The sequence below is a fragment of the Crocodylus siamensis genome, chromosome 4, assembly GCF_052110815.1.
Source record: "Crocodylus siamensis isolate JL-2025a chromosome 4, ASM5211081v1, whole genome shotgun sequence".
Lineage (NCBI taxonomy): Eukaryota > Metazoa > Chordata > Crocodylia > Crocodylidae > Crocodylus > Crocodylus siamensis.
Window position 1 is genome coordinate 232,300,854 of NC_143398.1, and position 25,598 is coordinate 232,326,451.

Sequence of the window (25,598 nt, forward strand, 5' to 3'; positions counted from 1 at the left end):
GCGTTGTGTGAAAAAAAGGCTAATATGCTAATGCATAATAAAGTAGGCTACTGCACATTAAGCCTCGCTAAAAATCATGCGCTTTGGCTACTGCACATTAGGGCAGTGTAATGCGCATTTATTTAGTAACTCACATAGGAGGTACTAAATTTAATGCGCATTAGGAAATGTGCATTAATGAATGTGTAGACACACCTGGCAAGATGGTCTTTGCACCCCACCTGGCCAAAATCTAGCCCAGTAATTTTTTAATTAAAAATATGAATAATCAATTGGTACTAAAGTAGAAATAGTCAATGTGAATATATAGTACTTCAGTGTGAATGTAGGATAGATTTGTTTTCTAATTTGCTTTAGTAAGGTACACCTGATTTTATTGCACTACTAATGGATTTTAGTTAATCCCTTGAGCATATAGCCAAAGTGGAAAAAATATTCTGATTCATGACTCAGCAGTATATTTCACATAAATTGACTCCTAATTAATGTTTGTTTTGTGTGAACTACATTTTCTCGTCCCTTGACAACTATATACCTCTCTCAAACTGGTGCAAAGTGTCCTTCAATGGATAGCTAAGAATTCCTGCAAAGCAAAGAAGCTCTCAGCTTTCAAGAAGTGGAACAAGCATCTCTTCTGCTAGTTGTCCACCACACATTGGTGTAAGGTGTGTCATAGGATGAGGTACAGTGGGCCCATGAATCATAACTGGAGTATGGCCCCATAGAGGATGTAGCCAGTTAGCATCAATAAAAGAAGATTGAAGCTGGTTTAAGAGGATGGGCTGAGGTCATTGCAAATCAGGAAGGCTGAAATTGCTCTTTGACACCCCTTTCTGCACTGAACATATCTTGGCTTACAGCAAATCTGTGCTGGAATCTTTTATATTTTCTTCTGAGTGAAGTTAATTTTTGTGAAAGACCCAGGAGACTACTGCACAGCCTAAGTGTCTTCAGAATAGGTACAGATTGCTCAGCAGCAGTGAAAGTTTTTTCATGCTGACCCTGCTTTATATCTCAACAAGAACCATGTCTGAAGGGAGAATTCAGTTCAATATCTGCCTTGGCCTCTCTGGTGACACTGCCAGTAAAGATGTCCATTTGTGGGATTTTTTTAGTCATGGGAACCCATGTTCACGGAGGGCAGGGAGCGGATGGATGCAGGCCGATCTGGACAGGTTGGAGCAATGGGCAGAATGAAACAGGATGCATTTCAACAAAGATGAATGTAAGGTACTTTACCTAGAGAGGAGGAATCCCCTGCACACCTATAGGTTGGGGGATGACCCCCTCTGCAGCTCAGCGACTGAAAGGGATCTTGGAGTCAGGTGACTCCAAGATGAACATGAGCCGGCAGTGTAACAAAGCCAATCGCACCTTATCATGCATGAGCGGATACATGACCAACAGATGAAGGGAAGTGATGCTCCCCTTCTATGCAGCACTGGTCAGGCTGCAGTTGGAGTACTGTGTCCAGTCTGGGCGCCGCATTTCAAGAGGGATGTGGACAACATGGAGAGGGTCCAGAGGAGGCCGCCCATATGATTAGTGGCCTCCATGCAAGACCCTATGAGTGGAGGTTGAGGGATCTGGATCTCTTCAGCCTTCACAAGAGATGTCTGAGGGGAGACCTTGTAGCAGTCTATAAGTTTATCAAGGGAGGACAACAGAGCATTAGAGATGCACTATTTACCAGGCCACCCCTAGGAGTAACTAGGAATAATGGGCACAAACTAGTAGAGAATAGATTCAGGTTAGACATTAAAAAGAAATTTTTCACAGTAAGGATGGCCAGAATCTGAAACGGGCTGCCAAGAGAGGTGGTACTATCACCTAACTTGGAGGTCTTCAAGAGGAGGCTAGATAGGCACCTGGCTGGGGTTGTCTAACCTCAGTCCTATTCCTGCCTGGGGCAGAGTGTTGGACATGATGATCCTTCAGGGTCCCTTCCAACTCTACGATCTATGAATCTATGACATAATAGTGATCACTGCCTAATGTCACTAAGAGGCGTCTGCTACTAATGATTTCACGCACTACTAACATGGCCCAGATTTGATTTGAACCAATGACATAAGGCAAGGGTGAACCAACCAGTAGAACAGGTGCCACAAGTGTCATCAGCAGCCTCTGTATGTGGCATGTAGCAGACTGAGAAGAGGACAGGCAGCACAGAGGCTGAAATCATTAGGTAAAGCAGCAAATTGGGCAAGGAGCACAGGGAAGGAACAGAAAGTAGAGCAGCAGATCAGGTAGGGGAAAGGGATCAGAGTGGTAGCTGGGGAAGGCGTGGGGCTAATTTGTGGCATGCCTACTGAAAAGAATAGTCCCCACTGACCTAGGGGTTAAGGGCTCTGTATACCATTACTAAATCCCTGAGCCATCCAGTTCTGCAGGATACACTATCTATCTGATATCCTGCTGAATGGCCCTTATCAGCAGGAAAAGCTACTGATTCACATTAGCCCTGACACTGAAAGTGCATTAGTAAATTAATGACTTAAACATGAGCAAAGCTAGCAACCTTGGGCCAAACTCTGTTCTTTTTACATCTGCACTTGTCTTCATAAGTAAGTAATGGATCAGAATGCATATAACTGAGGACATAGTTTGTCCCACTATATAATGTATCAGCACAGTCTTGTGCTCTTTATTATTCGTTATTTTGCTTTGTTGCATATTGTGTAACAAAGCTTTGTGAACTCCTGCAAAAACTAAGAAACTTAATGCGTTCTGCAGGTAAATAAATAGTCTTTTATATTTCCTGTCCTATTTGTACCCATCTTCAGTTAGTACTCAATAGGTTGTTTAAAGAACACAGGGGACCATTTCTTGCTGAGGCACCAAGTTTCTAAAAGTGATAATGTATTTTAGCCTTTGCAAAATGGATATGCAAGTTATTTTGTTATCGTGAGGCAAGAACAGTTTCTTGTCTGTCAAGCTTCTTACATAAATAAATAGAGCTTAAACTCGTTCTTTGTGAAGGAGGCTGGCATGTAATTGGGTTTACTTTCAGAACTATAATTAATGAAATATAATTCTGTAATTTTTTGTCTACACAGAATAAGGATTATATTACATGCTTCCCCTTCCAAATACATCATGACATGTGCTTGCCTATCACATTAACCTAAGTGGCTTGCAATTTAAACAATGGAATGACCTCTTCATACTAAACTTGTCTAATAAAGACAATAACTGTCTCTATTGTGGTCTACAACTCCCACCTCCCAGAGTTCCCTATTGACATAGCCTTTAGATCACCCAGTCTTATCTCATGGTTTTATTACAAGACTGGCACCATTTGGTGTTCATACATTGTATCTGTAAAGCATTAGCTAATATTTTTTCTTTGTTTTCTTCTTTTCCCCTAGAAAAGGAAATGTCTGTCTCTTGTGGTTACCTAGAGCTTTGTAAAGACAAATCCTAATGATACAAAATCAGAAAGCAAATAAGAGGAACCCAAATGCTATTATTAAAAAAACAAAACAAGCAAACAAAAAACCCTCCTTGATATTTGTGCCAGTCTCATGACTACAGGAGCTGACTCATGACTGTTGACTGCTTGGGGCTGGCACTGCTTAATACCTTTCAAAGCAGAAGGAAACCCAGGAGGGAAACATTATGTAGTATCCAAAATAAAAACAGTACATCAACATCAAATGAAAAAGAATGGTAAAAATTACTGCACGTATCACCCAAACAGCATCAGTATAATGTGCATCTGCAGTACTGTGTTAGAAGAAAGAGCCAGACCATTCTCTTATCTTATATCAGATTAGACCATTGACTTTGGCAGTGAGACATGGATAAAATGGCAACCTTATATCCTAAAGTATTTCAAAGTTAAATACAAATGCTATTACCTCCACTTCAGTAACAAGCGTTAAGTGAAGGAGATGATGACATCCAAGTCCTTATGATCGCTTTTTCCAACTGTCAGCAATGCATGAAACACCTGCATACTCCCATCGGTTATTTGCATCGCCACCCGTACAACTTACTCTGTCTTTTAGCCAACCAGAGGTATTTTTGTTATCTTACCAGGGTACAATACAGAAACAAAATATAGTTCCATGCAATCAACCCATGTACCCATAAATCCCAGGGCAAAATACTTTCTCCCAGGGTAAATGAAGGTCAAATTAGGGATGAAACCCTAATCTTACTGAAGTCAATGGGCACCCAGCAACCTGATGTGTACTCTTCAGTCTATGCTAATCGTTCCTCTTTCATTAATCCAAAGTGAAGTTGAAAAAACAATTAAAAAGAAAAAAACCCCACAGAACTCAAATGTATAAACCAGTTTTTCATATTGTAAAATGTTTTCAAAGTTGATATTCTCTAGCACAAAAGGCTCTATATTCATGTTTTACAAATAGCACGTATGCATATGCAAGTTATATGGAGATCCTTCCAAGCACATTCCAGGGAATTTGAACAAGGTAGTTTGTCCAGTGTAGCCTCCCAGATTTCTATTTGGCCACAATACCAAAGACTACACCCCTACACTTTCAGAAAGTACTCCGAGATCTTTAATCAACAGAGTGGGTAAAGGATCTGTGGTATGTACCATCCCAAAAGTGGCACTGTTATGACTACAGTGTCCCCTGGAGCAGTCCCATCTTTTTTATTACTGGTTAAAGAAAGGAGTCCCATCAACTAGCATCACTGCTACTTAGTTCACATTAGTTTTTCTGAAAGGTTTCACTTAAGTTCTTACCTGGTCCAGTTAACAGCAGCAGAGTCTCCCAATGCCTGAAGAAGGGTGTTTGTGCCTGAAAGCTTGCAGCGGAGTCTCCCAATGCCTGAAGAAGGGTGTTTGTGCCTGAAAGCTTGCAAAGAACTGTTTTCCAGCTATTTAGTTGATCTTAGAAAAGATATCACATCTACCTAAAGAAACCTTACATGGTCCAGTCTGTTTTAGTTAATAAAATATTATATGGCATAATAAAATATGATAAACTTGGTGCACAGACTAAGGATGGTTTGGATAGATATCCCCCTCCCCCCCCCCCCCACACACACACTTTTACATAATTATTCATTAAAAATAAGCATCCTGTTCCACCTAATCTGTTTTCTGTTGCCAAGTTCTCTGAGGACAGAGCAGCAAGGGAGGAACAAAGCCTGTTATATACCAAAACGTAATCTTTTTCACAAATGCCGCTGACCGGCGTTACACTGCAGGTTTAATCATCCATGGTTCCAGTTACACTATACTCTTGCATGAGCCTAAACTAATCATTTCATTTCCCACCTAAACCAAGTAACAGTATTTGTTCTCAGCTTGCCAATAATTTATTGATCCACTTGTTGCTATTCAAAACTAATACTGAAAATGAGGAGTGGCTGAGGAGTTTTTGGGGAGTTATCTATGATAGCAAATGTACCTAAGGGCATTTTGCCCCGTGGGTCTCTCAACATAAAATGTTGAATGTTATCTTTTTTTTTTTTTTTTTTTTTTTTTTTTTAAATAATATTATCTGTTACATGAGTTCGTAGCATAAGAAAAAAAAAGACTGGTCATTCTTATCGAACTGCTCACTAAACAGGTGATAAACTATTCTTTGAGCTGATTGCTGATCGGAAATTCCAGGAACCATCAAAGGGATAAAATTACTCTTGTATAATCCTACTGTGCGTTTTTAATATAATGTGCTAATACATTGTCCGGCTTTTTCAACAGAATTACAACACTTCCCAGTGTAGACTTAGCCAATATGTGATTGATTCCAGTCTGTAGGGATTGGACCGGTTCAGTGTAATTTCCTGTCTTGTTGCTTTCATTTCTATTAGGGAGTCTTTTGGTTCATGGAAATCAATAGACTTACACATGCAAAATGTGAGGTTATTTTCCAGCAAGTTTCATTTGTGTCTGTACTTTATGGAAAATGCCACTTTTCTGCTCTTAGTATGTCTATGGCATGTTAGCTTTTTGGCAGACATCAAAACTTACTCATAGACAATATTCATTTACTATTAAAAACCGAAATCCTGAAGGAGAAGAGAGACGTAAATCATTATGAAGAGGCTGGGGATACTTTACAAATACAAATTCCAGAATCTGCCACTTAAAACGTTAATGGTACTTAACTGTTTTGCAAATTGGGTCCTGTTTGTCTCAGCAGAATCATTAAAGCTATGATTTATCCTAAAACAGACTTTATTATTCCATTTAATTATAATGGAGGAGTAAGCCTACAAACCCCTAGCAATCGATTCCTTTAACACAGTGAACTTTGGACACAGATAATTATTTCCGTACAGGAGGAGAACTTTATTTTTGCAAGAAATATGTTTCTAATATTGTCCTTACTTGTTACAGAAATTGAAGCAAACTGAAGAAACAAAGGAAGATTCTGAGAATAGATTATCTAAAATTTCCCTGGAGTCACTCAATAAATTTAACAGCAATAATATGATTTTATTAGAAAAAGAGAAGAACTGTCTGAACAAGGTTGAAGGACAAAAGGAAGTAAATGGAAAGAATGAAGATGCTTCTTTAAATAGCACCGATAGGCACGGTGTAGACAATATAGAATCCTTGAGTGATTCTTTATATGATAGCTTCTCATCTTGTGCCAGCCAAGGCTCTAATGATGTATAAAGACACTTTCCAGTGGGCTGTGAATGGAGCACTTAAGAAACTGGGAAAAAAAAAAAAAGCAAGCAAGCAAGCAAGAAAGGAAAGAAACAACTGTTGAAAAACTTCAGCCTAAATTGTTGGATGCTCAGCAGGGAATTTGGTGACTTATCATCGTGATACAGCAATAAGAAAAGACGAGACTGCATTTATGGTGGTGCGTGAGACTGAGAAGCGACCGCAAAAATGCTGTTATACAAAAATGTCTTAATTTTGCACTTTTATGAACCTTGTACAGAAGTTGTACATTTTTTTTGAAAACAAATTATATTTGTAGAAAAAACGACAGCAATAAATATTAAATTGGCGCCATTCTTCTGGAGTGGCAGATGACTAACTTTTAAAAGGTGATGTTCATATTAACAAGAGAAGCTAGTAGATTTTTAAAGAAAGATTTATAATTGTTCTAGTCTTAAAACTGTATCTAGGAACACTGCTTTAACATAAACCTGAGCCTGCCAAATCATCTGTAATAAACTTTCTTGGACCCTCATTTTAAAACATACATTTTGATTTTTTTTTTTTTTTTTCCCCCATTTTCATACAATTTCACCTAAGGGTCGCTAGGGCTATGTGCATTTTGGTTGGTGCAGTTCCACAGCTTGTCTGTTGATACAGCAAGAGGGTTTTGATGATTGATACAATAAGAAAGCGTTTGGCTCCAAAGGCCCTGTCCTCTGTGGCACGTACGTAGTCCCCGGACTTTGTACATCGTAACGTTACCCACGTGCGTAACTGAGAAAGATCACCATCACAGACGTACCACTTCAGTTTGAGTTTTGCCTCACACGACTGCAGGATCTGGCCTTTATTTCTAATGGCAGGATGTACTTTAAAGCATCCCTACTTCTTTGCCCGTTATACAGCCATTTAACAAGAATCATTTCCGAAGGCGCTGGGTTGCTTTTTTTTTTTTTAACATCTCAGACCCACTGTGTCCTCCAGGTTACTGGTTAATCCTGGGGGGGGAAAAAATTGAAATACCGTTCATATTTCCGATTTACAGCTAAGGAAAACAAGTAAAAAGCTCTTGGTGCTAACGACGCTTAATTCAACATATCCGGGTGGTTTTCTACAGCCACTAGTTATATGTACGGGAAAAGTCTATGTCGAGAGTTCGGTGTATTTTTTCTAGTGGTGAAGTATTTATACTTGCTTTTGTACAGCAACCTGTAAACGGGGTATATTTGCCTCTGTCTAGACTCTGCACTGTTTCTTTCGCGCGCCTGTTACTCGTTGGCCGACGCTATTGTGCGGTAACGCTTTGTGGCGGCTGTTACCGTCGTGGGGGCTCTCCACCGCGCCTCATCGCCAGCGGGGCCGGGCCGCGCTCCCCGGCCGCCCAGCCAGGTCATTTGCGGCGTATGGCTGAATAAAAGCCCTGTGCCCTATCTGGCGAGCCCCGGCGAGTTAAACGGAGGGGTTTTTGGCAGCGGGAAGTTTGAGGCATGGGTTAAGGGGTCCCGACCCTTCCCCCCCCCCACAGAAGAGTCTTTCTAGACATGCCAGGGCTTCGTTTCGACTACAGGGGGGAAAAAGAAAAAAAACCCCACCACCCAAGAGCTCTTCTTCTGGTCCAGCCTGTGAGCAGCCGCAGCCGGGGCGGCCCCGGGCAGCGCCGCTGCGGCATCCCCGGCGCCCGCGCGGGGGGCGGCCGAGCCAAGCGGCGCGTTGAGGAGCCCCCCCGCGCCCCGCCCCGCCCCGCCGCCGTCACGTGGTGCGGAGCCGCGGGCGCCCCCCCGGCCCGACTTTCTTTTAGTCTCCGCTCCGAAGTCCGGCGAGGCCGGAGCGCGGCGCGCAGGGAGCGGGCGGCCGCCGCCGCCGCCGCCCGGCTCATGCCCCTCGGCGCCCGCAGCGCAGCCCGGCGGCCCCGCGCCGGGAGGATGTGGCTCCTCGGCGTCGCTGCAACTTTCTGCGGATTGCTGCTGGCGCCGGGTAAACGCGCCCCCCCCTCCCCGCTCCCCTCCATCATCCCTCCATCCATTCCGGCCGGCCGCGCAACAGCTGCCGGCCCCGGCGGCGCAGATCAGAGCCGGCGCGCGGCTATTAGGCGCTGCGGGGCCGGCGGCTTCCTCCTCTGCCCTCTGCCGGCTGCCGCGCGCCCCGGCTTCGGGCTCCCGGAAGCCGCCGCGGCGCCCCCCGCGCCGGCCCGGCCTTGCCCCGGAGGGGGGTGCTCCCTGCACCTGTTGCTTGACTCCGGGCTCGCCCCGTCTCTCTCGCAGGCGGCGCGCTGCAAATCCAGTGCTACCAGTGCGAGGAATTCCAGCTCAACAACGACTGCTCCGCGCCCGAGTTCATCGTCAACTGCACCGTCAACGTCCAGGACATGTGTCAGAAAGAAATCATGGAGAAAAGTTCAGGTGAGCCCCGACATCCTCCCCCAGCCCCGTGTGCCCTCGGCTTCCCCCGCCCCGCCGCGCCGCGCCGGGCGGTGCTTTGCTTGCCACTTGGCGAAGGGGCCGCGGCGGCCGAGCCCCACTTAAATATTTCCGAGCGGCTCTCCAGCGCAACGAGGTTCACCGCCCTCCTTTTCAAACGAGGAGTGAAATTTCCAAGCCAAATGTTAATACAGCTGTTAAAATGGTCTTGTGGGCCTCCCATTTCATTTTTACAGCAGTGGGAAATTAATAACAAGTCAATTTAATCTCATTCCAGTTAATTACAGAGCGTCCCCCCCCCCCCCATGGGAGGAAAGAGCATTAAATGAATAATTCCTTCCTTTCTTTATTTACTCTAGCATTTCTCACGCGGTAAAGGTGGATCTCAAGCAGGGAGAGGCAGGGAGAGCTGGGCTTTCACCCATCAAACAGCCGGTGGGTGGAAATAGATGAGGGATGTGTGAACTGTTTCTGGAGTTTATTGCTGATGGGATGCACGGGGCAGGTGTAGTCTCGCTTAACAATCTTCAGAGGCTTTTGCCCCATTCAGAGTATTTTTAGCAAACACCAAGATAAAAATGCTTTCAAGAGGGAAGAAGCTGCCTGGTAGCTAGTGCTCCTTCCCCTCTGCACAGGAATCATTGTGCTGTGCTGTGCTGTGCATTGGTCTTTTCCACATCAAACACTGCACATTTTGGGGAGGGCTACTTGTGGTTTAAACAGCAGATCCTGCCTGCCTCCTGCACTCAGCTGCATGCAGCAGCTTTATCGGAGACTACTGGGGCAGGTGCGGTGGGTAGATGAAGAGTGCTCAACTGTTGTTATTTCATGTAGCTTCCTGACCTTATCACAGCTGACAGTGGCGACATTTGGAGAACTGGAAGGATGGAGGGCAGCAGTGGCTCCTTGAAGTTTTTTGAATTGGGTATTACCTCTGTACCCCCAGGTGGAGGAGGGGGTGAGAAACCCACCTCCAAAAAGCAGGAGCACATCGCTGGGCACAGGTCACGCAGTACTGCTGATGGGGAATGAAACACTGGTTCGGGCCCTGTGGAGGATTTGTACTGAAGATTAATTTATACTGAACGACTCAAATGGGAATAGGATATTGGGAGTGTTTTGGCGGTCGTGTCCATGAAGCTGCAGTTTGTCTCTGTCCAATAACAGGGGCTCCATCTATTAATGGGAAATGTAAATGCAGTCGAAGTTCCTGAAATCTAGAATATTGTTTTGCATACCCAGCATTTGGTAATGAATACAATTTACAGCTTTAAAGGATATTTCCAATATACTTATCAGCAACTTTGCACCGTACTGCTAGCCACAGATAACCTGGGGGGTGGGAATCACTGAAAAGAAATGCAATCACCCCTTCCATGCACAGTGGCTGTGTTGTAGGCATTTGCCCTCACTGCAGGTAATGCACCGAGCAGTACACTTCATCTTTGTGAAGGAGGAATGGAGAAAAAGGGAGGGCAATCTAAGGGAAGATTAGTACCTGTCAGTAAGAGAACTGAGTTTTAAAAATGTGAACATAAACTATTTCCCTCAAACTGTGTTGCTGGAGCATTTTATTTTGAGATGTGTTTATGTAGAGAGGATAGTGGCGGTTTGAGATGGTTACAGCTTGTGAAGTTCTTTAAACCTAGGAGCAAGTAGACAAGTGCCTGAAATGCAGGCTTTGCCACATGCACACCGAAATTGTCTGCATCTTTTTAATAGCGTTGAATGAACGATGTGGCGGAGTCTGAAGTGCTATCAAAATTCTGGATAGACAGATGCAGTTACCACTCCATAAAAGTGGCACCTGTCCTCATTTAACTCTTAGCGCTTTCATTCCCTTGCACAAGATTTTCATTCGAGTTGAGAATTTTAAGCTGTGTCTCCCTCCCAAGATCCAGATCTGTAATCATCTCTTCACTTTGCAGCCAGACCTCTTTTAATCTAGGAACGGTTTACTTAAAATATTTATCTCACTCTTTCCAAAAGATTTAAGGGGCATTTGCTCATATGACGTATGTACTGCTCAGGCTTCAGAAAAGTCAGATTAACAAGGAAGTTTGCAAACTGATTAAACTAGCGTGGCAATACTGAACTGAGAATCAGAACCATTCTAATTGGATCTTACAAAAATTAAGGGTGTATAAACTTGTCTTCATCACTGTGAAGAAATTGATTTGCTAGGGATTAATGAAAGGCGGGGAAATGGTAATGACATTTTCTTTGTTTTTTCACCCTCTCGAGTATTACAGTAGTGATAACAGCAGCCAGAGATGGGTTTTTTTTTGTTATTTGAATTTCCTTTTTAAAAGGAAAACTCTCCTGCAGTGTACAGCACACTAAAATCCATCTTTCATGGTTTAATTTTATAAATGCAGCTCTTGTTCATTTGAAGTCAGGCAGTTATAGACTCCTTGTAGCAGGTAAATCTTAATTTATGTATTCCAAGTGGAGTGAAATTTGCATTATAAAAACTTACCTTCTCCTCAGTCAGTTCTGGAGAGGGTTGGTATTAAAACTGGAGGAAACTGCCATCATAAAGGCCTCAATTCATTTATTATTTTTTCTTCTAATATTTAAATGAATGCAATATAAAATGCCTTATTCTCCCAAATTATTATTTAACAAATTCAACCTCCTTTAACTGTACATTTTATAACTGTTTCTTTCACTCCTGCTTATCACTGAAAGCTGAAAAGTGTTCCAAATATTGATTTTCATTTATAATGGACCTGGAGTCTGAATTTTTAACCCAGTATATAAAGAATGTGAATTTTCAATTACTTGACAGCAAAATCTTGTAATTAGAGTTTTTCCTCTCGACTAGATGCAGTCAAAGAAGTATAATTTAATTTTTATAGACTAACCAATTTGTGCCCTTAGTAAAATATAACTCTGTCAGTGAGCAAAATGTTACAGGTTCTCCTGGACCTTATTTAAAAGTTAAATGCAGTATATTAAAATAAAGTTCATGGTCTGAGTCAGTAAGCTAATTGATCCAGGTCACCCATCCTTGGCAACACACATTAATCTATTTGTCTGTTTTGTAATAAAAGGGGGTTACTGATTTACATGCTGTGGTATGTCTGTGTTATAGTCATTGGCATGTAGGCAGTTGCTACTTTCTTACATTAAGTTAAGCAATGACAGCTCCAAATATGGCTTAATATTATACCTATACCAACTTCTCACAGATAAGACTGCAGCTCTTAAGAATCTTTTTCATTTACGTTGTAAAATAACTTTCTTAAGCCTTGCTGTAGTCCAGGCAAACCACTCCACAGATGAAGGTAAAATTAGGTTTCAACTTTTTCAGAACTCGCTATACTTACTCAGGGAAATCTCCTGAATTTTAGTATAAAGGCAGTCTGACGGTGTGTATCGTTTTGGACAAGAAAGTCTACAAGTATTACAAAAAGTACCAGGCCTTTAAGAAGGATTTTTTTTTTTTTTTTTTTTTTTTTAACAAGACCCCAAGTTAAAGTAGTTCATCTGTATGAACTATTTAAAAGCAACAGTTCTGAACACGGATTGTCAAAATTAAATGATGAATCTAACATTTCCGGGCCCATTTATATTTAAATCAGATCAGCCTAAGTGTTGCCATCCAGTTGTTTCCAGTGGTGCTATATACTACCTAGTTCAAAAAAAAAAAAAAAAAAGTCAAAGTCAGGAAGTATGAAGTTGTTAAGCAGGTGACTGCTGAGCTAGTATAAACCCCACTGCCGTCCCCACCTGCACTTTGTTTTATATCCATGTTGTGATAACACTTAAGGGGCCTATCCAGAATGTACAGAACTAGAGGTTTCATGAAATAAAAGAACTAGTATATATTCTTTTACTCAAGTTTTAGTGGAGTTATTTATTAAGTTTGATAGACTAGGGTTTGTCAGTTGGCTACATTACTCAGTTCCAGTGGGAGATGCAAAAGGACAGTGCTTCACTACTGGCAAGACATCCCAGGAATTAATTTGTTCATTTAGTCTTTAAGAAGCACCAGTAGCTTTTGCTGTTCGTAGCATTGGAGGCGGCAAAGAGACCATATTGGGTCACTTTTGGTCCCATAGCAACTAACTTAAGGGATACCTTTTTAAGGTTAGCTTTTCAGCTGAAACAGCACCTGATTTCTGAAGACAGATCATATAGATGAACTGTTTGACAAATGAGTTCATTTCCCATCATATTAATTCCACTTGCAAATATTTCATGGAAACATCAGTAATTGATTTTCTTTCCTAATACGGAGTTTGAACACTAAAACATCAAAGCTGCTGCTTTTCAAAGTGAAAACAGAAACTAAATGCACCACTTGTTGAGACTGAATGAAACCTTTTAGCTATTCATTCATTTATTCTATATAAATGAAGCTGATATTAAAAAAAAACCCAACAGTCTTTCTTTTATTGAAGATGAGCTAACCATGTAAGGGTTGATCCAAGATCCAATGTCAATAGGAGTCTTCAGAGCCATGAATTCTGATAGGCTTTGAAATCAGACCCACAGAGCCGGTTAAGAAAAGGTCACCTTGTTTTAAATCTCCAAATGGAGAAATCGTACACCCAACATTAAGGTGCATTACAAAATGATTACTCATTATAAAGAAATGATTTTTAAAAAACAGATTAAACTTGCAATACAAGGAGTGTAAAGAACCAAATATAGTTGGGGGCGGGGGGGGAAGAGGGGAATCAAAGGAGAGATGTGGAAATTGGTTTCATAATTTTTTCAATCTCAATATTCAGTTGCTATAAATATACCAGGCTGTTTAATTTTTAAAACAAAAGACTTCGTGCTCTTGCTACCTTTCCATTAGGTAGCTGTGAACCTACTTCACACCATTTATATTATACCATTCCCCAGCATTTGCATTAAAAATGCCATTCGGAACCGACAAGAGTAGCTCTGCAATGGGAATTTAAAAAAAAAGTGGTATCTGTAGAAGTTAAGGTTGTCAGTTTCTTTTGTAAAGGCAGTCGCACGCAACTTCGTTAATTCTATTAATCTGCAATAAAAGCTTCTCGTGTTTGTTTGGTTTACAATGGCATTTTCCATGCATTCATTTGGTGTAGAATACAGCAATGTAATTAAAGCAATTACTGTAAGTGTTCACTTAAAGCAATTCATAGGAACAAACAGGAACATGACTGTCATTTCACTGGTGAATTTTAATCGCTGTTTGTAAGAAATAAGCTTCCTGAAGAGTGTAAGTCACCCATTTTAGTAAATGCAGGGAAGCTAAAGTCAGTATTCTGCCTTCCTAGCCCTAGAGCGTCACTGCTCATCTTTTATTTACTATCCCACGTGTGACTCCCGGAGATCATAGAAATGCACATTCTTCTCAGTGCATGTGCACAACTCTGTTGATACAAATAGCAATTATACACTTATGGCAAACTGAGACTGTTGCCTATTTTAATCTTCTGTCAGCAAGTATACATAGAGGATCATTCTGGGCATTAAAGTTTTATATGAAATGGCTTTACCTTCAGCACGCATTAAAACACAGCAAGGAGCACCCGTCAGTCAAACCAGTTTTTCAGGTTCTATACTTTAAAATAACTTTACACAATGTCCTTTAAATAATCATGTTTGACAATATGCATACAAATAGGTATAGAGGGGAAGCATCCACATAGTATCTATTTTAAAAATGAATATAAAGTATACTATATATTGCCAGGTTAGGAGGGAAAAATTCTCTCTTACCAATTAGCAATTAGAATCTTATTTTGCTCTGGTAGGTGCCCAATGGAATAAAAGCATAGTAACCAATATCCACAGCATCTAAGCTCTGCTGATGCAGATAAAAGCTTGCATGTAAATAAAAGAATGATGGTATATGTCATTAACTTTCACTATATGCTGTAAATTCAGAGCTGTGGATATATTACCATTCAGAAACTGTTTTCAGATGCCAAGCTGTAGGGCATGTTCTCTTATTAATAAATTGCTTCCAATTTTTAGTTGCCTATAACACTACCAAGCAAGCAGGAGATGAACTGAATTAAGTGCATTAGGTAAGGCGAAACCATGGAGATTTTATAATAAATTGCTATTTTGAGTGCTTTTAAATATAGGGAAGCAATGATGGAGCTAGCAGTTGATTTCCAGTAGTTTATGACTTGAAAACCATGAAAAAGATCCAGACGCACAAGTGTTGAAGTACTGTATTATTTTAAGGAAGTTGTGATATCTGGTCCAGTGAATTTCATTTCTCACAGGACACGGACAATAGCTTTTTATGCTCTTTTCTATTTCATGGACTTGTATAAAAGGTGTATACATTGATGGGATATAATGCCCAAGGCTGGTAGCTCTGTGCTGTCTCCTCCTGGTGCACCATTTTACGCATTGCGTTTCATGTCTAAATTAAACTTAATATCAAAAACAAATTTCCAGCGACCGAACCAGAACTTTCACTAGCTCCCAGTGAGCTTCTCAAACGCAAGAAAGTAGAGTTTGTGCAATAATTTTCCTTTCATGCAGTTGTTTTTCTTTTTATAGCCCGATATCTGTTGGCAAACTTGAGAGAGATTTCACATGCCAAGTTTATAGCATTTAAGAGCTCTAGTGATGCTGGAACCAGAAACTAAAAATAATTTTTAAATGCAGCTTTCTGGTGCTCATACGGAAGTCACTGAGAGCTGGTTTGGGCTCTTTAGTATTAAATGTTCAAAATAAATAGCAGCATATAAAGTTGCATGTAAGCAACATATAAATTCTTAAAAGGTCTTCTTTTATATGAAGGACCTGTGAAGAACCAAAACCAGGTTTCTATGACTTTGAGTACTACGCTTATGTTGTGCTAGTATAGTTATGTTGGGTAGGAGTAAGGGTGATAATCAGTCACTGAGATAGCTGTGCTGGCAGAAACCCAAGTCTCAATACAATTATACTAGCAAAAAAATGTTGCTGGGATGGGTTTTTCTATACGGGGAGCTGATTTAGGCTAGACTGCCAAAAGAGGTCTCTTGCTGGTATAAACTGCATCTTTCTGGCATTGCTGTACCAATGTAGCCAGGCTGGCCAATCTGTTTTAAGTGTTGTTATATGTGAATCTTGACTTGCAAGAGGTGAGAGCATTGTCCCTGGCCCTGCATATACGTATGCCAGCAAATAAGTTTACAATGGAGATAGTCCCATTGAACTCAGTGCAACTCCTTAAAAAAACAAAACAAATAACACACATTGAATGAACTGGAGCTGTTCACACAAGTCAAGTTATCCATGGGTGTAAACATTTGCAGGGTTTCCCCGGTTCATTTAGTGGAATTAAGACTATATTAAACAGTTATACAAAAAAAACCACCACTCGGCTTCAATCCAGAGTGCTAGGAAGCCAGCTTTCACTTTTCACACTGGAAGCAAAAGTACACTTTCAATCTCAATATCCAAGACTGCTGTTTACCGTTTGAGAGGACCATGCAAGACAGCTTTGCTTGAAATGTTGCACGATTTGCCAGTTGGCTGTCAGTGGACATTACAGAGTTTTAAAAAAATAGATACAACAGCAAGACATAAAAAGTTAAGCTAGTCAAATGAAAGCTGGAACTGTGGCTTAACTGTTGGAGCATCATTGTTTATAATCTATACTTGGCGTTTGCTAAAAAAAAGTCTATTTGATGACACCATAAAACTAGAAGCTGCACTTACACTTTCCTAATCAATGCATATTTTTAAGCAGTTTAATGCCTCACTTGTGCTTTGTGAGGCTGCAAGCAGTAGGATGGATTTTCTTGTGTCATTATTTAGAACAATATTAACAAGTCGGTTTTGCTTTAGACTTCCAGTGCCATAATTGGGCGGCATGATTTGATGCCATGTTCTACAATATTGTAAAAGAAATCACAGCAATCCAGTCCCTTGTTCTCTGTATCCAGCAATTATCCTGTTTCATCTAAGAGATTTTCATTTCCACAAAACATGATCATGGCACATAGGTCAGAAGAAAGAAAAAAAAAAAAAAAATCAAAGCTTAAAAAAAGTCTTGCGGCTCAAAACTGCCTGTCGATACTGTATTTGCAGAAATTTACAAACAAATCACTGAATAAAATGTTAATGTAGTCATTCCACGGCAGCATTAGTTGAAAATGTATATGAAATACTACTTAAAAACTATATCTAGCATCTTAGCTGTTTTCCACATATGTTATGCCACCAGCAATGGGTATGTTCATCAGAATTATATACTTATTATACTTATACGGTGCAATTTTTTTTACCCCTGAATAAAGATATGAAAGAGGGAAGGACAGCCACAGCTCTAAATCCTGGGATTAAGAGTCAGGACCTCTGTATTGTAGTAGCTACAGACATCAAATCTTTTAACCTCTATGCCTCAGTTTCCTCCTCGATACAATGAGGATCATAATTTCATATAATGAAGATTGATTAATGGTTTATAAAGCACTTTGAAAGTCTTTCCTGAAAGGTACTACATGAATTCAGATTGTTATTAAAGGCACTAATTAGCTTCCGTGGGAGTTCTGAGAGAGTAGGGCCTGCTAGATTCAGTCTAAAATGAAAAAAATGTCATTTTAAGTGAGTGTATACATAAAATAAAACCTAGCCAATTCTTTTTGTTTTTTTTTCAAGCAGCTTCTTCGCTTAAACAAAAAGCACAAATTAACAGATTAAGTTTTTTTCTAGCATGAGTCTTTCTAGCTGCATGTCAGCAAGGGTGGAGTAAACAAATGTTTGCTCCTAGAAGAATAATGCAAGTCACCATTGCTTTTCAACATTCAGAAGGGCTCTGTCAGTCACATTTTAATATATTTGGGACCTTACTAGATAAAATATTCATAACCACTTTTTCTATAAGGCAGAGAGCAAATCCCAAAAGAACTAGTTGCATCAGATCACTGTATAATGAAACATTTGAACAAATACTAAAGCAGAGATACTTTGCTTCACAAACTATTGAAGAAGGGAAAAAATAGCCATTACAAAGGTCTCCGTTGGCCGTTAATATAAGCCATTCCCTGATCCAGGACCTATCCTAGTCCCTGTGTGATTTTACAGTGTGGTCTTGAACATCTCTAGATGCATTGAAATTGGAAATGAAATAAATCAAAATCTCTTGTTTTATATAAATTACATTATATTTAATTTGATTAAATATTTCAAATAATCTATGTAATTATTCTGACTTTATGGTAAGTGCTCACTTTATGTTTCAGTGAACACCTTGAGGAGTTTCTATTACACTTAGCTTCAGAAATGCAACGATCAGTAGGATGAAATGCAGTAGTCATTAAATAGCTCACACACAATTTAGGGCAAGAAATAAAGAATGACATATACAATTGAAACTGCAGAGAGAATTTAGGTAGACAGATGAGACACAGACTAAGTACATCAAAAGGAGATAAATTTACAGATTCAGAAGTGGAAAAATTCAGAGAAATAAGTGAGTCCATTCAGCAAGCTATTATAACAAAGGTGGCTTAAGGAGTCTTTTCAGGTTTGTACACACAGCATTCAGTCTTCTTTTTACGAACAGGCAAATGAGAACAACATCCAAGACAAAGAAGTGATATATCATGAAAGGGCATCATTAAAGCTCAGATAATTAACCATTGCCCATTTCACATGGGAGGTGCGTTTGTGCTAAAGTGTAAATTGCAGTTTATACAGAATAGACTAATGGAGGAAACACCAAAAAATGCTAGTGAGCTAGGGGCCAGATCTATAAGAAGAGCATTTAGAAGTTTTAGCTGACAAGCTAATAGTACAAGGGTGGGCAAAATACAGCCTGTGGGACAAATCTGGCCCATCAGGCCATTCTAGCCAGCCTTCAGGGCCCCTAAAAAATTTCAAAAATTAATATTTATCTGCTCCTGTCTGCCTATCAAAGATGACAGGAGCCAGGGACAGTAGGATCCAGGGGAAGCTGGCAGGAGCCAGCAACAAGGCCAGCCCAGCAGCACCCTCCATCACCCCCGCCCCCACAATCGGAAGCCTGTCTGCCCCAGCTTCCCTGCGCTCCTGCTTCAGCACCATGTGGCCCCAGGGCAGCTGCACTGCCAGGCTGCAAGAGTACAGGGCCACACGGGTACACCGGGGCCAGGAGCGGAAGGGTGTGTGCAATGAGGTAGGGGGGAGAAAGAGAGAGAGAGAGAGAGGCACAGAGAGTGTGCGAGTGTGAGAGAGAGAGAGTGTGTGTGAGAGGCACAGAGTATGTGGAGGGCATGGATCTGTGCATGGGGTAAGGTGGGTTGCTGCTGCAGGCTGGAGCCAGGGTGGCACCAAGCCGTTCCTGGCAGGGGGCTCAGCTGGGCTGTGCTTGGAGCAGGTGGCTGCAACGCTAGGAGGGGGCTATGGTGAATTTTGGGGTGACCGCTGCCCCCCATGAGCCCCTCCCAGCGCCACTGCCATCCACCCTGAGTGGAACCCCAGCCCAATGCCCCTGCTGGGAAGAGCCCAGCACCAGCCTGCAGCGGCAGCCCACCTCACCCCACATGCAGGTCCAGGGGCACCCCCCCCGCCATGCTCTCCCAGGGTGCGTGAAGCAGCAGGAGTCCCGTGTCCCCCAGACGGGCCACTTGCGACTCCATCCCCCTGCTCTGCTCCGGCTGTGCAGCGCCTGCCCCTGCTCCTGCCCCAGTCCTACTCCCTCCCTCACCACGGGGGCCTTGATCTGTCCCCCTCCCCATGCCCATTCCCTTGCCCCTTCCCCAACTGACTTACTGACCAGACACCACTGTCCATGCTGCCTGGCTGCATAATTGGAGTTGTATTGGTACTGGCCAATATGGCTTGTTTAAAAAAATAAATAAAATCAGCTATCGCTATTGGTCCCAAAATCCTCAATCGTGCACCCTTACTTACTGGTTATCCTTTAGCTTTGAGCAGGCACAGTCTTGCAGGGAAGGGAAGCCCTGTGTTGTCCCAGCAGGGAACAGAAGACGGCAGAGCAGGGAGGAGGAGGAGCGGCAAAGGGGCCTGGTTCCCATAGCCTAAGAAAACAGCTCGTGGATCAAGCAAGTAGCTGCTCCTTCACAGGTGCTCCCTCCCTCCCAGCACAGGGCATCGTGTGGGCTGTGTTGTCCGGCTGGCCTTGCCTCCTCCCTCCATCCCCCTAGTCAAAGGGCTCTGGGAGCCGGGAGTGGCTCCCAGCAGCAGCTGTGTCTGAGCTGTTGCATTATCGGTTAATCATTTAACTGATACAATTTGAGGAGATTAACCCAGTATTTTTAAACTACACTTGCATCTAAAGTGCCTAAATGTCCCATCTACTGCCTCTTCCCCTTTCTTTTGTAGGCGAGATTAGGTATGGGCACACCTCCCCTTCCAGGGCACACCTTGCAAGTTGTCACAAGTGGAAGAGTGTAGTTGGTGACTCGGCAGGGTCAGACATGACACAGATGCTAAGCCTGCCAGTTTTGTCAGGACTGAGATGACTGTGCCCATGCCCAGAAACATAAGCCGAGGTGTGTTGGAGATTTTGCCAAGAGAAACATTATATCTGCCCTAGAGCTAGACAGCATGGTGGGCAGTAGTGATCGCCATAGCGCTCCAGTGTTGGGCTCAGACCCTAGCAAGGCTTGTAGGTGCCCAGTCCTCATCTGACTCTAGCCTATAATGTTATATTCGACCCAGACCTTTTTTGGGGTTGCCCCTTTACGTTGTTGTGAAAAGGCTTGTGGGCAGCTATACACACTGTAGTGGAAAAGGCATGTCTCCCTTTATGTTTGGAAAGCAGCATTTTGTAACACTAGATAAACAAAATTTAAATTATGCATGGTAAAGTCTATGGGAAAACTAATGAAATGGAGCTGCCAAATCCCTTTGGATTTTCTGGTTTGTTTTTGCTTCTAGTAGATTAGAGAACAAAGAGAAGAGAACAACATGGAGCTAGAACGGTTTCTCTTGTTTAAACAGTTGTTCACTGCACGCTTCATCTGCACTAGAAAGTCCTTAAGCAAAAGAAGGTTGGCCCTACCTTAGTTTGAATAAGACACTACTATATGCACCCAAATCCAAGACAACTTTGAATTTAAGACAACTCTCTAATGATTAGATTCTGTACATCAAAAATTAGGAAGTTGTTATAATCTGCCATAGATAGAATCTAATTATTGGAGGGTTGTCCTAATCTGCCCTCCACCCCGAAGCAGTGGAGGGGCACAAAGGCCCAGACCCCCAGCTCACCTGTGCCCACCCCCCACACCTGTTGCTTGCCTCTTCTCTCCCTTACACCTCCCCCATACCACTTTTACCGTCTGGGCGGTAGCTCTGGCTCCAGAAGAGTCAGCGATGGTGGTAGCTCTAGGCCCAGATGGGCTGGAGCCAGAACTGGAAGTAAGGTGGGGGAGGGAATTGTTGCATGGTCTTTGCCATACTCCCTACCCCCCCCCCCCCCCCACACAGGCCCCGTACCCCACTACACAAGTACCCCAGACTGGTACTCAAATCCAAGATGCTGGGTGCCCCCCTTAGTAATGGGGGGAGGGTGTAAAATCTCATCTTCCGTTTAAATAAACGTGGTACACTTTACCACCAAGTCAGACTGTTTGATAGTGCTACTATCACAGTACGACAGGCATTTAGGGCTAGATCAAATCGAGGACCTGGGCTCGGTGATGCTGAATGCAGAAGCATCTGTCCCTGGCATGGGACCTAGAAACTTGAATGAGCCCGAGGCTCCCAGCGCAGCACAGAGCTAGGCATCTCAGAACAGAGTTTAAAATAGTTAGCTTGCCAAATGGAGAGCCACAATCATTTGCCAGTAGGAAAACACTAAATATGATGTTTTTTTAATCTTGTTGTCAAAAGCAAGGACCTAAGGAGTTCAGGTGACTGTACAGCCTGGCCCAGTTAAAAACAAGATTTAGGCACTCACCTATAATTGTAATTAAAAACAGAAACAAAAAACCCTGCTCAGCAGCTTTAACCCTGGAGATGAGTAAGCTTCCTAGGGCTGCATGCATGTTCTGTAAAGCAAATGGCCTCTCCAGTTTATACAGTTTAGAGCTTCTTTTCTCTTGTCCTTGTCCCAAAAGGGAAACAGAGGAAGTATAGTTGTATTTGATTAAAACTTGAACCAAACAGTAAACCACATACTGGCAGCATTTCCCTCCCATTTTTAAATTAGCTTTCATCATGCCACAACAGCATTGTAATATGACAAGTGCAGAAGCATTTTTCCCTGCCTAAACTTAGATAACGCATGGCAGCTCCTGGAGCCCTCCTGACGACTAAACTAGTTATTTATGATTGAAGCATATTTCAGACCTCAGAAGGGTCCCTCTGTATTTGAAATTAGTATAGGTATAGGTCCTGACCCTGGACAGCTGCAACCAAGCCAGATTGCTACCACAAACTTAATGGAAGTGCTGTAAATTTGTAATTTGCAAAGAATGATCATAGTTCTTACTCCTGTAGCTAGGAATGTGAATAGGCAATCATTTGGGAATGGGATTTCCCATAGGAAGACAGAGTTATGAAGACCCACAAGAGAACGTCCCAGTGAGATTATATTGCTGGGCAGATCATTTCTTCTCTTTAAGCATGAACATCTTCCATCTGTTAATGAAATTACAGTCCTGGAATTTCAAAACTCTACCTAATCTGTAGGAACGTCGTATTTTGTTTTCACAGGAGCTCATTAACTGGAATTCACCCTGCAGGATTGCCTGAAAGCAACTGCAGGAGGATGGAGTTCAGGTTCCAGGACTACACGATCATCTTCCAGAGTTCCCTAGCAAAAGCCTGGAAGCTTACATTTAAGGGCACGATCAAGTTCACAGGACTGAACGTAGGCCTTCAAAAAGTAGCACAGCTACAAGGATCTGACAACTTCAGAGATGTAAAGTATAACCCAGTATGTGTGCAAATCATGAACAAGTCACTTATTGGACCCATAGCCATCAAAGTAGAAAGCTCAGTAGGAAGGACAAAAGGGAATTTCCCGATTTATGGAACAGGAATCCTCCACTATTGTCAGCATTTTAAAAGCTTCCCATTTAAACAGGGGGAAAGTCCAGATTTATTGCTATTTGCACAAAAGCCATATAGAGGAGTAGCTGACCTAGAAGTTTGGACAACCGGCGGGGGGGGGAAATCATAGACAAAACACTAGACAACTTTATGAGGGGGAGACAAGTTGGGTCTCCAACATAACAAACACCAGTGGTAAAAGGTACTGGAAAGTCTACATGATATATTTTCAAATTTCCTTGCATGCAGACTACCTTGAAAGCATCATTTCTAGAAGGTGGAAGAAGTTGTAGTAAAGTTTACTCAAGCAGGAATGCTTTCTGGTGCTGAAATAAAGGTAAATTGAGGATTAGACAGATTAAAATTGATATTCAAAGTTTAATCCAAAATAGGTGTAATCCCAGCTCTGGGTCTGCGGGAGGTATGCCTTTGCCTACAGTGGGACCAGGTCTTCACTTGCACATAAAAATTTTCTCTAGATAACTTTCAGAACCCAGAAAGTCCTACCTTATTACTGTATTTACTCAAATCTAAAAGGATTTCTTCCCCCCACCCGTTCAGCACAGAGGGAAAAAAAAGCCCCTCATCTTAGATTCAAGTATGGGCAGGGGAGGAGGTGGCCGGCTGTAGCTTCAGCTGATATCCCCGCCACTACCTGCCGCCTGCAGCCTCTGCTTCCCCTTGCAGCTCTGGCTCCAGCTCAACTCAGTGCCGGCCAGGGGCAAGGAACACGCAGTATACGCAACCTCTGGTTCCCGCTCAATTATGCAGCAGTGGCAATACCACCAGCCCCTGCTCCAGGGCCAAAGCTTCTGCTGCCAGCACCGCCGCATGGCTGGGCTGGGGCCAGAGGCAGCATGGGCTGCATCCTCCCCATCCTTGGCCAGAGCTGCAAGGGGAAGGTAAGCAGCATTGGGAGGTGAAGGACAGCATCACTAGGAGGGGCTGGAGGTACGGGCGGGAGAGGATAAGTACCAGGACAAGTAGGCGTCAAGGGATGCATGCACCATGAGGGAGGCAGGCAGGAGTGGGAGTAAGTGGCGGGGGGGCAGGCAAGAGGGGTGCAAGTGGGGGAGGGCAGGTGTGGAGCATGCAGGCAATGGACAGGGGAAGCAAGCAGCAAAGGGAAGAGGTCACATCATCTGCCCTCCCTTACCTACCCCCACTGCTGATTTCCATGATGCGGCAGCCGGGGGGGGGGGAGGGGGGGGAATTAATTTAATACAACCCTCCAAAAATTAGATTCCAGCCATGTTTAGAATTCAGTTATTGGGGGATTCAGGTAAGTCTTGGATTCCAGTAAAAACAGTAACTCTGCACTAAACTTCAGCGCAGCATGTAGGGATCGATTAACATAAGACCAGCCTGTTCATCTCTTCCTGCTTGGGACTGGGAGTCCTTTCCCCAGGGCATAACTGAAGTAGACTTGCACTACAGAGATGCACGGGAAGGGGGCAAGGGGGTTGTTCTGTGCCAGTTAAGACTGGCAGAAGCCTCTGTTAGACTCTGTGGTTGCCTTGTTGCTCCAATTCCCAAGGGATCGAGCTGGCGGCTGTACAAACCGTAATTGAACTCACAAGCCATACTCCCAGTTCTTCCTTGGCCTCTCTCAAAAGTCCTGTCCCACGTGTACTAGAGATTCAATGCCTGGTGGGGCTGAGCGTTGGAGTACAAAGCAACACATCATCCCTTCAGGGGAATCCTCCTGTTCTCGCACCCCCTTGGGTAACACCTGGGCTTAGAGGCAAGGTGGTTTTCACAACCTTGGAAGTGTGTTAGTCACCTAAGGATTGCCTACGCCTCCACCAGGTCCTCAGTCCTTACGGTAAATCTAAGGGTAGTACATGCTAAGGAGAACCACGAGGAATAAACTACAGAACTACCACAAGCGGTTAACATGGAGGAGGGGGCACAATGGTTTATTTTATAACCTTGTAAAACACTTGAAAATACCTTCCACATACATCAGACTGTGCTCGGCTTCCATCCGTTAAAAAGCAGTTTGTGATGAGTTTTTCCAGTAGGTTTACTTGTAAATCAAGTAAACGAATGTTTTGGAAACTGCTGATTTCAGAGTTGTACATCTTTCCAGCTTCTGCCGCTGGCTTGCAGTTTCTGGTTTTAAAAGACCCGTGGTTTAAAAACGTATTCTGTTCATTTTACAAGGCTCTATCGGGTTATTTTTAACAAATAAGAAATTTAAACAAGGGCTGTCATTTCCTAGCGAAACAGGGGCCTACGTACCACCCCGCTTTAGTTGTCATGGATTTATACTGCTTGTATCAATCTGAACATTTCAACATGAACATGTAAGGATCTTCAAACTGGTGGGCTAATGTTCACCTTCATATCAAGCTAATTAAGTCATGTTCTGTCTTGCAGGAATCCTGTATCGCAAATCCTGCGCATCTTCTGCAGCTTGTCTCATAGCCTCCGCTGGATACCAGTCTTTCTGTTCCCCAGGGAAAGTGGACTCCGTTTGTATCAGTTGCTGCAACACTCCGCTCTGCAATGGCCCTCGACCAAAGAAGAGAGGAAACTCTGGCACAGTGCCTAGGGCAGGCATGATAACTACTATTTTGTTCCTTAAATTGGCTCTTTTTTCATTGTATTGCTAAAACTTTGAGGATGCTTTA

The 25,598-nt window shown here is 42.7% G+C and overlaps 2 protein-coding genes across 9 annotated transcripts in view; both read left to right on the forward strand.

The window, feature by feature from the left end:
• The window catches only part of NCKAP5 (NCK associated protein 5), a 702,047-nt gene extending 694,899 nt beyond the window's left edge, over positions 1 to 7,148 (forward strand). For 5 of the 6 annotated variants that reach the window (XM_090045889.1, XM_090045883.1, XM_090045884.1 and 2 more), the window contains one exon: positions 6,326 to 7,148. In XM_090045889.1, the coding sequence (XP_089902015.1) occupies positions 6,326 to 6,607 (282 nt within the window). In that variant the 3' untranslated portion in view covers positions 6,608 to 7,148. The remainder of the gene's footprint in view (positions 1 to 6,325) is intronic. The other variant, XM_090045887.1, reaches the window with a different exon arrangement.
• A 1,091-nt stretch (positions 7,149 to 8,239) lies between these two features.
• On the forward strand, positions 8,240 to 25,581 carry LYPD1 (LY6/PLAUR domain containing 1). 3 transcript variants are annotated; one of them, XR_016442112.1, is made up of 6 exons: positions 8,240 to 8,578; positions 8,866 to 9,003; positions 9,875 to 20,453; positions 22,624 to 22,846; positions 23,212 to 23,299; positions 25,345 to 25,474. XR_016442112.1 is itself a non-coding variant. In XM_090045891.1 (3 exons), the coding sequence occupies exons 1-3, from the start codon at positions 8,479 to 8,481 to the stop codon at positions 25,578 to 25,580; spliced, it is 474 nt and encodes a 157-aa protein (XP_089902017.1). In that variant the 5' UTR covers positions 8,262 to 8,478; the 3' UTR covers position 25,581. The 3 variants fall into 3 exon arrangements, 1 of the variants encoding a protein (XP_089902017.1); XR_016442113.1 differs by lacking the exon at positions 23,212 to 23,299 and having other exon boundaries at positions 25,345 to 25,479; XM_090045891.1 differs by lacking the exons at positions 9,875 to 20,453; positions 22,624 to 22,846; positions 23,212 to 23,299 and having other exon boundaries at positions 8,262 to 8,578; positions 25,345 to 25,581.
• Positions 25,582 to 25,598: the final 17 nt, after the last annotated feature.